Source organism: Phalacrocorax aristotelis, chromosome 1 (assembly GCF_949628215.1).
Source record: "Phalacrocorax aristotelis chromosome 1, bGulAri2.1, whole genome shotgun sequence".
Lineage (NCBI taxonomy): Eukaryota > Metazoa > Chordata > Aves > Suliformes > Phalacrocoracidae > Phalacrocorax > Phalacrocorax aristotelis.
Window position 1 is genome coordinate 216,352,116 of NC_134276.1, and position 14,107 is coordinate 216,366,222.

The 14,107-nt window shown below is 43.0% G+C and overlaps 1 protein-coding gene across 2 annotated transcripts in view; it reads right to left on the reverse strand.

The window, feature by feature from the left end:
* The window catches only part of CHCHD3 (coiled-coil-helix-coiled-coil-helix domain containing 3), a 165,526-nt gene extending 152,561 nt beyond the window's left edge, over positions 1 to 12,965 (reverse strand). For both annotated transcript variants that reach the window (XM_075081691.1, XM_075081690.1), the window contains exons 1-2: positions 12,773 to 12,965; positions 10,763 to 10,847 (exon numbers count right to left, since the gene is read on the reverse strand). In XM_075081691.1, coding sequence (XP_074937792.1) covers positions 10,763 to 10,847; positions 12,773 to 12,958 — 271 coding nt within the window. In that variant the 5' untranslated portion in view covers positions 12,959 to 12,965. The remainder of the gene's footprint in view (positions 1 to 10,762; positions 10,848 to 12,772) is intronic.
* Positions 12,966 to 14,107: the final 1,142 nt, after the last annotated feature.

Genomic DNA, 14,107 nt, shown 5'->3' on the forward strand with positions numbered 1-14,107 from the left:
AAGTATTCTGGATGACCCACTCAACTCTTTCTGCATAAAGCTCCAGAGATTAAGGAGAGCTAGAAGCCTTTCCCAGGATGGGATGAACCACGGTATCTCACTCCTAGCCTAAATGACCAGCTTAGATTATATGCTTATTTTTCACATGATTAATGTTAGGTGAAATTAAACACCGTTAGTGAAGCTAAAGATGAGAATCAGATAAACTGCCTTCCTGAAGCCCTGTCAGAGGTACACAACAAACTTTGCAAATCGAAGGAAAGAAAGAATGCTCTTCCTCTAGTTTTTAAATTTCAATTTCAAAAAACAGGTAGCAGCCTCTGAAAAATGCAATTTTCAGGCTGCTGTTCCCCAAAACTTCAGTAACGTATCTCAACATGAGATCATTGACAATCGAGGAGTTCAGTACACTTGCAAAGCAGTCCTGGAAAAAAAAACCAATACATAGCAGTAGCTGAAACTGCATGCTTTTCCCCTGAGGCAGAAGAAAAGTCTAAGTGCTTACCGCCTGTTTAACTAAAAAACAACTAGTACAAAGCTTTCAAGAAGCAGCACTATACAATATACTTAACCTGCCTGATCTGACAAGTGATGAAGAGTTTTAGTAACACTTCGCTGCAGCCTGAAGATGAAAGACTAAAACAAAGCTTTTCTGTTCATCTTAATGCGATAAACCATACATTTAAAGTATTCTGTAATATCACACTGAAGATTGCTTAACCGGTAAATAAACTGTGATGGAAAGAAAGAAAAATAGCATTTACTATTAAAACCACAAGATTTTATTACTTGGAGGTCTTCTTGTCCTGTACCACAATCTTTTACCGGTTCATTGGAGACTTGGTTTAGAAATATTTTCATGCTTTCTCCCCTTATAGCAGTCCCTCCCTTTTTTTTATTTTATCGAAAGTTGTAGTCAGTGGAGAGATAATTTGGACAAAAATATATTTTACTATAAAACTGGAGAGGATGCTATATAGCAGAATGACAATTTCCTTGCATAGAGTTATCGACTAACACTGGTGAAAGCAAACAGTTCTAATTTAGTCATTGGTTTTATTTCACTAAAGTTATCAATATTTTTGATCTTATTCTTTAACATAGCAAAATCACTCAAACTGCTCCAATTACTTCTACTCTAACAATCCTGTAAATTACATCCCTTTTATCTTAGCCATCTATCTGGCTTTTTGACCTATAATCCCAGGAAGGTCTCTGAAGGACAAAGGAAAAATAGCTGGGTTTTATTCTGGTGCCCAGACACAGCATGGACCAGAGAAGTCAAAGGCTGAAATTTCAGAAGAAATATTAAATGGTTCATACTGAGAGTTAAATGAGCTGAAGATTGATGGTAGTAGGGATTGAACTAAGAACCTGAGCACGTGTGAACCATTATTCCTGCAAGAACGTACATGGGAGATTTGTAACAAGGCCCGCAACAGATCTGTCCCAAACAGGCATCTTCCTCCGTCAAATTCTGATTTTTAACAGACAATGTAAGTGGAATTAATTTTAAAAAAAAAAAAGGGGGGGGGGGGGAAGCATGCTCATGGATAGATTATTTAATTCTAACATGAAAAAAAAAAACCAACCCAAAGAAAAACACCCCACACTGTCTTTCCCCAAATCTGCCTCAAACATTTGATAAATTCTGGCTGCATTTTCTAGAAGTTCAGCCTATGGCTAAGCTCCAACTGTCTACGCTCAAAGATCTAAAACTTTGCCAGGATTTAACTACAAAACAATCCAGTACTCGGAACCAGTAAAAGGCAATGGCGCCAACTCCATGCATAAATGCATAACCATTTAGTCCTTAAAACTCATCATTATGTGCTGTTTTGCAAAGGGCTCCATGAACTGCACACAGTCTCTTTTTCACAGGTTAATTTTTTCCTCTGTGTTTTTAGAGACCCTTTCCCTGGCTTTCTTAATTAAGCTTACTGCAGCACCAGAAATTAATACAAGAATCACATGCCAGCCACCAACAGTTGTTATTCAACACGGCTTTCTGCTAACTACTGGAAGATTATGTTTTAGCATGCACGCATCTTGTGCTTCAACATGAAAAAGCGGGTGGTTCTAACTTTTAACTTGCAAGCCATATCTAAGCAAATACTTTGGATATGCTTGTTATACTAGCTATGACAAAAATTGCTTTTTATGTGCACTGCACAACCTCTCCAAAAGATTTTTAGAGCAAACGTCTGCACTCAGTAAACCCTAATAGAGCACATGCAGCCTTAAGCAGAATAGCATGAAATTTAATTTCGACAAATCCACTAGAGACCAAAAAGCACACAGTATGCAGTACATAAGAATTACCCTTCTCTAAGAATATATAGAAACAAAAATGACACTTCCAAATGAACACCCATTGAAAGATAAATTCTGCCTATCTGCAAAGAGCCACACACACAGAAACCCATTTGTAAAAACTCTAAAAGAAGCCAACTATCATCGCAATGAATCTGCCTTGGCCTGAGACCTAGTTACTTGTGCGTACGAGTAGGACAGGACCTGACACATCGAGTGCTCTTGCTTTAAATTTCATCAAAAGTTCTCTACCAGTTGTAAAATGAGAGCCCCTAAATAAATCAGTCAAATGTCCCCCTAGTATTTGACAATATTCATGGGATATATTAGCTTTCTCCCTGACCCTCATGTATTGGCGGAGGGGGGGAAATCCAAACAAAACACAGCTCAATCCCACAAGCTCTCAGAAACCAAATTCCTCCATTTGCAGTATCCTCACAAACCTCAGAATTCGTTCTTTAGCTCTGTTTACAACACTGAATACCAAAAAATAAAGCAAAAGCAGGAGCAGGAGGAGAGGGGGGATGTGAATCAATTACTGCAATTCTAGCCTTAAATGCCTCCCACACACGGGCCACTTTTTCATACAAAGTTGAACATGATCGTTTCATTACAATGAAAGAAATGGAGGGAGGGAGATATTCCTCATTTGGCCTGTCCTTCCAAGCACACAATCAAACTTAAACCAAATTTAGACCATGTCAAACTCCAGGTTGACATTAACACAAATGTCATTTCTTAGAGCATATTTAAGTATCTATATTTATTGCAGTCCACTACTGTACGGAGACATAAATAAGGTATTTCAGGGGGCTGGTTGGGTTGGTTTTTTTTAATTGTTATTACTGATTTACCTGTAAAAGTTATGTTTTGTTTAGAAAAAAAAAATATCCTTCCTTGAACAGCATAAAATATTATTTCAGTATTAAGAAAAAATAATAATAATTTTAGCCTACGGAAGCTCAAGGGCTGTTTCACCTCCCAACACTCTCCTTCCTCTCCTTCTGAAGACCACTTGAGCCATGCCTGCGCTCTCCAGCTCCCCTAATTGCACAATCACACTTACTCCCTTCCCCTAGCGCTGGCACTTCAACAACCAGTGATGAAACTGCTTAAGCAGCTGATTCAGGAAAGAAAAACTTAAGCCTGACACAATCTGCAAAGCTGTTCCAAAAGGTGGTCATCACCACAAAAGAAGAGTGATGCTATTGCTGCTCTGTACACTCCTGCCTCCCTTCTCTGAATACACAAGGTTCAACTAAGGGAGCTAAGCTGGTACAAAACTCTTCATGTAGGGTGTTTCTGGATGGTTTAGATCTCTGGACATCAAGTTATGTAGTGTTCTATGTCTGGAACAGACGTGATCAGAGATGAGATCGTTCGATAAGATTAGTTGTAACATCAGACTGTACCTTTAAAGACATGACATTTGCATGAAAAGTTTCGACACCTCTTGACACCTTTAGACATTTTTTTAAAACGTCTGTCGTTCCACAGGATGTATCAGCATTCAAAATGCAATTAAAGCAGGCAGCCCAAACGCACAGGCTTGATGGGGTCTCAAAAAGGGGATTTCAGTGAAGAATCAAAACACTGCTTTTGAATTGGAGAAATGCTGGGAATATAGTACAACAGAATACGCCAGGCACATCAAGGTTTTTGCAATCCCACCTTAAAAAGAATTCTGTTCATAAGCGAGGCAAGCGTTCATCAGGTTCTAAGTATTCCTCTTACACAGTTATGTACCTTTTCCATATTCATCAATCCAAGTCTTTTAAAAATTAAATTAGGGCTTTTTGCCCATTCTTTAATATTTTTGTCATGTCCCAACCCAACCTTCCGTTACCCACGCACCATCTTTTTGCTGAGGTTAATACTGTCCTTTAGGGACACAGTGAACTAAGCCCTCCCACAGCCCTGAGTTCCAAATTACTATGAACTAAAACAAAACCAGACATACAATTTGCATTATTTGCTACTTTTTCCTTCTAATTCCAATACCATTTTACAAGGACATACCCAGCCACCTGAAAGCTTTCACAGAACACCTTGCATGTCACACAGACAGTGAGAACTTCAATTTATGCAATACTTAGTTCATCTCCCATGCATAATTCTATCTTCCCTATACCTCCGCCATCCAGTGACATGAATGTCAGACTCAACTAAAGATTTGCTGTTACAGTGACAGCATTAAAAGTTTGGCATCTTTAGCAGTCTAGCGAGTTACAAGACGTTTCACCTTTTGATAATAAAATACTTCCATCAATAGCAAACCTTTAACCCAAAGATATCAATATATATCACTGAAAATCAAGTTACCTCCAAGAAACTCAGTGACAACTCAGTGGCAATACAGCAAGCTACAGGAGAGCGGGAGCAAGCACTGCGGCATCAGATACGCAAGAACACCCAAGACAGCTTGCTCAAATTTAGATCACTCATTAAAAAAATATATACCCTCGGCAGACTATTGCCTGGGTGCCAGAAGCGATGACGTTCTGACGAAGCTGCCCTCCCTCTACATCATATATTTACTCCCTTTACCAAGAGCAGTAGGTTGAACCTTCCTCAACAAAATTGCCAAATATTCTTTGGAACATATTCCTGCTGTAACAGCTACATTAGAGGCTTCTGAGATTTTTCAGACCAAAAGCCTATCACAAGTGAGTCACAAGAGGTCAGAGGGATTATCAAACCAAAAACCGCAAGTATACTATTAAAATAAAATGCAGTATTATTCTAAAAACGCAAATCGTGGCCTTCCAGGCTACCAGTGGTCCACAGACCAGCTCAGTTTGTTGACTAAGGATTCCTACTTGATTTATTTCACAGAGCTTTTCAGTACCAGTTAACTGTAAAACTTCCTTCTAAAGAGTACGCAAAGCTGTACCTAGAGAAGTGCAAAATAAACACTACCAAATGGAGAGATCAAGCCCTCACAGTTGCTGCTTCAGGAAGAAAGGTCGCAAATCCATGTCAGTGGCTGAAAGGAACTGCTTGAGATTTACTGGTGTCTCACAGCAATGCGAGCAGCAGGGAATGAACCCAGCATTGCTAAAACTCTGTTGTTTTCCTTTTTCCAAAAAGAGAAGAATTCTACAAAACAAAGTCACAGAAACAACAGCTTACTTCATCTTTCTGTTATGCAGAGAAAATGTGTTGTTGCAACAAAAAATGTAGATGAAAACTATTAGTACATTAAAGGGCACAGAACTCACATTTATTTGCAGAGGATTCCTGATTAACTGGCATAAATTTAGCCAAACTCTGTAAATTTCCACATACTCATAAAAAGTGAAAATACACAACAATTCAAAGTTAAAGCAATAAAGCCGAGCCTCCCACAACATTTATCATTAAGTATTCCAGTTTTCCTTATTTTTTTTTTGCATGCAGCATCTGACTACCCACAATTACTTGTGCCATCAGTACCTGCTGTAATTCTTCAAATTAAAAAAATAAACCTTCCTAAAAGCTGGACAAGAAACAAGGGCAATGACTCTGGGGTAAAATTTCTTGCCACGTTCTCTTGGGACCAACCCAGGTGGTCACAATGGTCCCTTCTCATGTTATAAGGATTAGAAATGCTGTGTTTCAGTAAGCAACATTTTCCCACCCTACTGCCAAATCACAGGATCACAGAATCATTCAGGTTGGAAGGAGCCTCAGGAAGTCATTCTGTCAAACTCTCTGCTCAAAGCAGGGTCAGCCTTGAGATCAGACCAGATTGCTCAGGGGTTTATCCACTCACTTCTTCAAAGCCTCCAAGGATGAAGGCTGCACAGCCTCGCTGGGAAACCAATGCCTGACTGGTCTCATTGTGACAAAGTTTTTCCTTATATTTCCACTCTGAACCTACCCTGCTTCAGTGTCTACTGTCTCTTGCCCTCACACGATGCATCACCATGAAGAGCCTGTTGGCAGCTTCTCAATAAGCCCCACAGGTATGGGAAGGTTGCTATTAGGCCTCCTCGAAATCATCTTTGCTCGACCTTGAACAAGCCAAGCTTCCTCAGCCTCTCCTCACAGGGAAAGCACTCCAGCCCCTGGACTTTTGTTGGACTGGTTCCAGCTGATCAATGGCTTCTAACGGGGGACCCAAAACTGGATGCAGTATTCAGGATGTAATCCGTAAAGTACTGAACAGAAGAGGATAATCACTTCCCTCTATCCACTGGACATGCTCCTGTTGATATAGCCCAGGATGCTCTTGCTTTCTGAGCACAACACTGGCTCACACACCCCACGCTGCCTGCCAGGGTGCTCAGCTCCTTTTCAGCAGTTACTCCCCAGACAGGCAGGCCTCACTTGCGCTATGGCAAGGGGTTGCTCTTCCCGCAGTGCAGGACTTCGCATTTGTCCTTGTTGAATATTATGAGGTTCCTGTTGGCTCATTCCTCCAGCCAGCCTAGGGTGCCTCTGGATAGCAGCCCTCCTCTCGAGCATACTCGCTGCATCCCTCCAACTTGGGATGATCTACACAGAGGAGCATGTACTCCACCTGCTCCTCCAGAGCACTGACAAAGCTGTTAACAGGACAAACTCCTGCAGAACCCGATATGATACCAGCCTCCAGGGAGAATATGATCCATTAACTACAATCCTTTGACCCTGGCCATCCAGCCAGTCACCTAACTTTTTGTCCAGTCACCCACACTGCGACGTCCTAACATGGATATAAGAATATTGGGAGAGACCGTGTTGAACACCTTGCTGAAGTTGAGGTAAATAGCACCTACCGTCCTCTCCTCATCCACAAATCCACTCATTTTGTAGTCTGTCTCTGCTTCCACCCCCTGCAACCTCATTTTTCCACTGAAGCTCTATAATGAGCTCCCTGTTTAACCAGACCAGCCTCCCAACATAGCTATTAATTTTCCCAAGTACTGGAATGGACCATTCTTGCACTAGGAAGAGGTTGTCCTTAAGGACCTCACAGCTCTCCTGAGCTTATCCCTCAGAGCTGCCTCCCATGGGATCCCACCAACTAGCTCTCTTCATAAGCTGAAGTTTGCTCTCCTAAAGTTCAGTTAAACGCTGGTTGCTCTCCAACTAGAACCTAATTCTTCAAATACTCATTCCTGTACATCTCAACAATGCTTCCTTGTGTTTCTGACTGAACCAAGATAACCTGGGCCACTGAAACTCTGCCAAAAGACACGGACACCAACACAACAGAGTACACAATTAAAACGCAACATTCCCCACAAATGAACAAGGCTAAGAAATATATTTTTCTCCACTGGAAACATGCCAGGTCTAACCCAATTTCTGAGGAGGCATCAGTAGCGCTCGCTGTATTACACACCTACATCATACTCTATGACACGGATCCTTTACCAATTTTGTTTTCATGAGGACAGTAAAGTAACAATAACAAAGACAACAGTTAAATACTAAATAAAAAGAGAAAAATCCTCTGTATCCTCAGTGTAATCTGTTTCTGCAAAGGGAAAAAATGGCTGTTGAGATGCAGAGACTCTTGATAATTTAAGCATTTGTTCTTTTTTTTTTCCCCCCCATAATAGGCTATTAGCTTTCCAGATACCCACGAAGCTAAAACAAATTAAACCATTCCCTTTGTCTGTTATGACTAAAGCTTTAGGTATAACACACACTCAAGAAAAAAAAGAAGAGCACTCGTCGTCTGACCGAATTGCTTTTCATCAATATTGCTTTAGGAATTACAGACATACTTCAAAGATTTTACACTTGTTAAATATTTTAGTGCATTTAATATTACTCAGAAGTCAGAAAATGATCCAAGGAAGCCAGGATGCTTTAAGACATAGTATTTAGATGTCAGATTTCATTGTAGCGTATGCAATTTCATTTTCCGACCTTGAACTGAAGTCAATAAATTCATCATATATTGGCAAGCAACAAGATACACATTCTTTCATGTAATCTAATACATTATTCCTCTACCAAAAGCTATCAGAGACTTGCCTTAAAGAAAGGGCTGTTTTTAATACCTCTAATGTTTCTCCCTCTAGACATCTTTTTTATTTTTGTAGAAAAGTGTTATTTGTCTAGAAGATATAAGCGCAGGCTAACAAACTGTCAAGTTCGACAGTTGCCCAGCTGGTAATCCAAGAGCCAGAGCCAGCCTCCAAATGCCACCACCCTTGGAAAGCTCTTTTCAGAAGCAGCGAGCGATCCACTCTCAGAAAAACAAGTCACTAGCACCAGATTCATGAGCAGGAGGGGAGGAGCTGCCTGGAGAGAGGTCTCTCGTCAACTGTGCAAGAGGCTTTACCAAGAAACCAAGCCCCAGCACTGCTGGGGATCCCCAGATTTGGGATCTGGGCCCCACAGCCATCAACAGAGAGCAGTTCGATATTAAGTGATCAGAGCACCAGCTTTGAAGCGAGCGCGCCTTCTGTAATGACACCTTATCAGACCAACGCAGGCTCTGACAAAGTTAGATGTAGCCACAAAATAAACAAATAGGTTGACTGTTCTGACAGCATCCAAGAAATTCAATAGTTGGTAATTCTTCGTCAAAAAAAACATTCAGTGAAAGAGGAATGGATGGTACGGTAACATGTACTTAGGTACAATTTAATCCTCTTAAATACAAATCATTTTAGCAACTGCAGTAGAACACTGATTATACTTTCCTGGGGAAATACAAGCACTTGACCTAAATCACTAGTTCTTAAAGCAAAAATACCCATAAGGTTTCTCAAGCTTGTGAAGGGTCAAGCGATTCATTAAGCCTTTCAATAAATATTTTTAAAAAAAAAAACAAAACAAACAAACAAAAAACCAGAAAAGCACCGTTTCAAACACACAAAGAGAAATAAAACAGAGGTTCAGGTGTGTACATACTGTGAATTAGCAAAGAATTACTGGGGTATTACAGCCCTCATCTCTGGTCACCACATACCCCCCCACGTGCAAAAAAAAAAAAAAAAAAATCACAGACACTTATTTCACAAGACTACTTCCATTACCCAGGTTTGAGGATGACAAAGCAACAAGCACTGCCATGAAGCAGGCAGGATGTGCAAGTATTCCTTAGTATAAAACCTTTTACTGTGGCAAAGAAATTATTCTAGGTAAATACATGTACATAATGAGAAGGCTATTATTTAAAAAGAAAAAGAAAAGAAAAAAAAGATGGACAACCTGGCAGTCCATGCATGAAACTACAGCCCTACTCGATCCAAACCTTACTTATGGAAGCATTAAATTCTAAGCAATTTTATTGGGCAAACTACATCTCACAAGCCAGGTCACAGTTTAAATCATTTTTAGCCCTGGTATTTTCCCTGCCTTCACTATGCCACAGTCTTCCTACTCATAAAGTGGAAAAACAAACCTCTAAAACAGCATCGCCTGGGAGCCCCAGTGTTTGTAAAACATCCTGTGTTGGATTTGCCTGACATCGTTAGATGCTTCAATCCGACCTCTTCACCCTGGTATTCCTAGAGGGCAATTCATCTCATCCTCAAGTAGAATTCTCAAACAAGCCAGATAATTCTCCCCCAAAATGTCTTTTTCTAGTGACTACAGAGGGAGCCCAGCTCAGATATAGACACCTTCATTTAAACAAGAGGAAACCAACTTCCTAGGCTTGAGATGAAAGACACTATGTTCTGTTCATTCAGATCTTGCTGCAAGGCCCACAGACTTGGTCACGGGACTTGTTTTTAATCAGCATGTCGAGTTTTGGTGGGATTTTTTGTAAGTATCAAGGCAAAAGGCCCTTAGGGAATACTGATATCATTCATATTTCTGGAGCACTGATAAGAAGCCTTACTCGAACCTTACAGATTTCATAGTCAAACAAACATAAATCACAAGCTCCAATCTCTGCTATTCATTTTCACTCCTCCAGTAGCTACTGTTTGTCGTGTTCACTGTGCTGAAGTATTTTAAATTAGAGTACCGGCTGCCTGGCACGAAGCCTGCTTGACACATCTGAACAGGCCTCAATAATGAAATATAAAACGTTAGGAAAGCCATCATTTTGAGCCATCGATCCGTATGAACTGCATGCGTCTTATTTTCACTGTTCCATGATAGGAAAATAGCATATTATTCTTTTCATGTTTGCTTAAGTATATTTCAACAGAAGCTCACTATACTAAAATTCAGTGTTAAGTATGCAAGAATTTTCACTTCAGAACTCAATGCATATTTGAAATGGATATTTGCTTTTTCTGTTCAAAAAAAAGTTTTTAACGATGAATAATACCTTAGAAAACCAAGTCTAATAAACAGTTGTGTTTTACATTTTAATGTCAGTCAGAAGAAACTAAAGAGTAATATAACTCCTCTAAATGCCTACAAACTGCTTCCTTCTTCAAAATGAGGCGAGCAAAAAAGTTATGTCAAAAAAATCATCTCTACAAAACAGCAATGAGTTCATTATAACGCTCTGAAAGGCATATTCAATTTTCTTCTTGTCTCTAAAAAACAGAGAGCGTGGGCATACCTGCACCAGATGCTGACTGCGGAGACTGTGGTCTTCCACTGGGTGAAGAAGGTTCCTTCATACGATCAATGACGCTGTCAGACAGCTGAAAAATATAACCCCCAACCCAAACAGAGTCAGGCTGCATCTCCTCCTTTATCCCCATTATCCTCCTCTTTCCCCAAAAATGAAAACTTTATAAAAAAAGAGCATAGAGCCCCAGAATCAGATATAACAGCTGCTAAAATTTTATCAACAATGCAAAACAAACTTAGTATTTCCCATTTTTTATGGGGCAAGCACTCATTTCCGAGTGCAAACAATCAGGCTGAACAAGACCACTTTGGCTTTCACAGAACACAAGAAACTGATATGACAAAATATAGGATACAGGGAAAGATATAGGAAATAACACCCTTTGAGATGTTGCTTGTAATTAATCAGCCTTTTTGCCTGTCTCAGTTATTTGGATGACAAATACCACACTGTGCAGGTGCAGAGCACTTAAGCCACGAGGAACTTCATCCTGATAAAGACCTCAAAATATTTGTGCAACACAAGTGGTCAGAGCAGGTATCAGCAACCACTAAGTGCATTCTAATGCTGACGCACAGACACACAAAAACACTGTCACAAATTATGTAGAATCAAACTGAGAATAAGAGTAATGCCCAGTTTCAGATCTATTGTAGCCCAAAGAAAAAAATTAACAAGTTAAAGAAGTCCTAATGTGAAAGCTTTTGTTTTCCAACTTGTAACTTTCTGTTGGTTTCCTCAAACATCAACTCTATCAAAATATTGTTTTGACGGCCCATGAAAGTTAATTTTAATTAGCAAATTCTTTACTAAACCTGCAGTAAGGCATCTCTCACTGGCAGAAATCTGATACAAGGATTTTGCTGAAATCTGTAGTATCAAGTGTAAAATTTCTTCAGCATAGAATCATTAAGGTTGGAAAAGACCTCTAAGATCATGAAGTCCAATCATCAGATTTTGTAAGATTTCTTAATGCAATCCTTAAAACTCTCAGCTTAACTTCACACAGTTAGTTTTATTTGTGTAAACAGTTACATTTATCTCACTTTCCGATGCTCTATTGACTAATGTTATTTATTTAGCCAAGAATTTTCCTAGTACCCATGATATCATGCAGTTTTTATTCCCAGTTTTTCAAGATCCAGGATACTTTCGAGACATTCCAGTAGCCCTTCCCAGTATTTAAGGTTGTTTTGGAGCTGATAACTCTGCTGTGAACACTTATGTTACTGTCACGTCTTTGCCCAAGAGCATTAAATGACCAGAACGTTAAAATATTAGTATGCTGAAATAGGCAGCAGTTACTATCATGGCTTATTCTGCAACACTCCTCCCTACAGGCAGCAATAAAAGACAACTTATTATCCTCCCTAGTATGAGCTACAGTGCATTCCATTGAAAAACTTCTAAGCCGTAAGGATTCTCAAAGTGTCTTCTGTCACAAACTACCTTCTGGCATATTACAGACATGTCATAAATAGGGAAAAAATGGGAATGCTTCTGCAGGTGCAGAGGCAGACGGATATACGGCACGTAGGAGAGCGGAACGTGGGAAAGGGAGGAGCTCTCACACACAAAGGTCAGGGAAAGACAGAACAAGCTCTTCTAATTACACATCTCTCCTACAACCGTTCTGCAGCCCGTCTTGGGAGACCAGGCCGGGCCAAGGCTGACAGCCTCGCACTGACGGCGCGTCCCTCCCACGGCAGCCGCCTCCACACCGCCCCCGAGCACCACGGCGCTCCCGCCGCTCCCCTCAAACAACCCAACTGAAGGAGCGGAGGGGGAAAGGGGCGGAGGTGGCTGCGGGAGAAGGGATGGAGAGGGAGGAGAGCAGCCGTGAGGGGACGGGGCTGCAGGGCGGGTGCCAGCAGCGTGGGGGGAGGAGAAGGCGGCAGAGGGACGGGGGCGGGCGGAGCCAGGCCCCGGGAGTCCCGGCGAGGGTCCCGGCGAGGGCCCCGGCCCGGGGCAGCCGCGGGGGAGCCGCGCTCTCACCCGCACGCCCTTCACCACCGTGATGTTCTCGTTCTCATCCGCCTCGAAGGTGACGCGCCGGGTGCTGCTCCCGCCACCGCCCATCTTCGCCCGCCGCCGCCGCCACCAGGCCGCGGCCAGGGACGGCCCCAAGGAGACTGGGCTATGCCCGCTGCCAGGGCGCCCCGCAACAACGCCGCCCTTCATTGGCCAGCCTCTCGACTCATCCCGCCCCCGGCGTATAGAACCCGGCTCCCTATTGGCCGTGGAGACGTACCCATGGAAACCGCGCACACCCTCTGAGGAGCGGCAAGGTACCCGGAAAGGGTGCGGAAACTTTTTCGGTTTAAACTTGGATGAGGCGGATGGAGACTACAAGTCCCATGATGCTTAGCAGGGGGAGGGGGAGTGGCACTGCCGCGCCCGCGCGGTGCACGCTGGGAACTGTAGTTCTCGCCATGCCCGGGCTGTGCCGTGCAGCCGGGGCTGCGCTGAGCGCAGCAAGTGGCGTCCCTCGTGGCCTCTTGGGGTCTCCCGGGACGCAGCCCCGCTCTGAGGGGACTCTCGGGATCCCCCGGCTCTGCTTCTCCAGCTGGGCTGAGGTGGGGTGTGCTCCTGCCCTCCCTCAGCGAGGGAGCCCAGTGCGAGATGGGTGCCCCAGGCCCCTGCTGGAGCCCTGGGCCTGAGCTGGTGCCTCGTCCCCTTTTCCACATCATAAAGACATAAAATTACCTTTGGGCATGTAACTTGCTTTCCAAGAGATGCATAATGTTAATGACACATAATACTTGGGGGTACTGGTGGACGAAAAGCTGAACATGAGCCAGCAATGTGCAGCCACAGCCCAGCAAGCCTGGGCTGCATCCCCAGCAGCGCGGGCAGCAGGGCGAGGGAGGGGGTCCTGCCCCCCTGCCCCGCTCTGTGAGACCCCCCTGCAGCGCCGCCTCCAGCTCGGGGCTCCTCAGCACGGGACAGACACGGGGCTGTTGGAGCGGGGCCAGAGGGAGCACAGAAATGCTCCGGGGGCTGGAGCCCCTCTGCTGCGAGGCCGGGCTGGGAGAGCTGGGGTTGTGCAGCCTGGGGAAGAGAAGGCTGCGGGGAGACCTTATTGCGGCCTTTCAATATACAAAGGGGCTTGTAAGAAAGATGGAGAGAGACTAAGGGAGGCAAGTTTTAGATTGGATATAAGGAAAAAGTTTTTACTATGAGGGTGGTGAGACCCTGGCCCAGGTTGCCCAGAGAGGTGGTCGATGCCCCATCCCTGGAAACTTTCAGGGTCAGGCTGGACGGGGCTCTGAGCATCCTGATCTCATTGAAGATGTCCCTGCTCACTGCAGGGGGGTTGGACAAGATGAC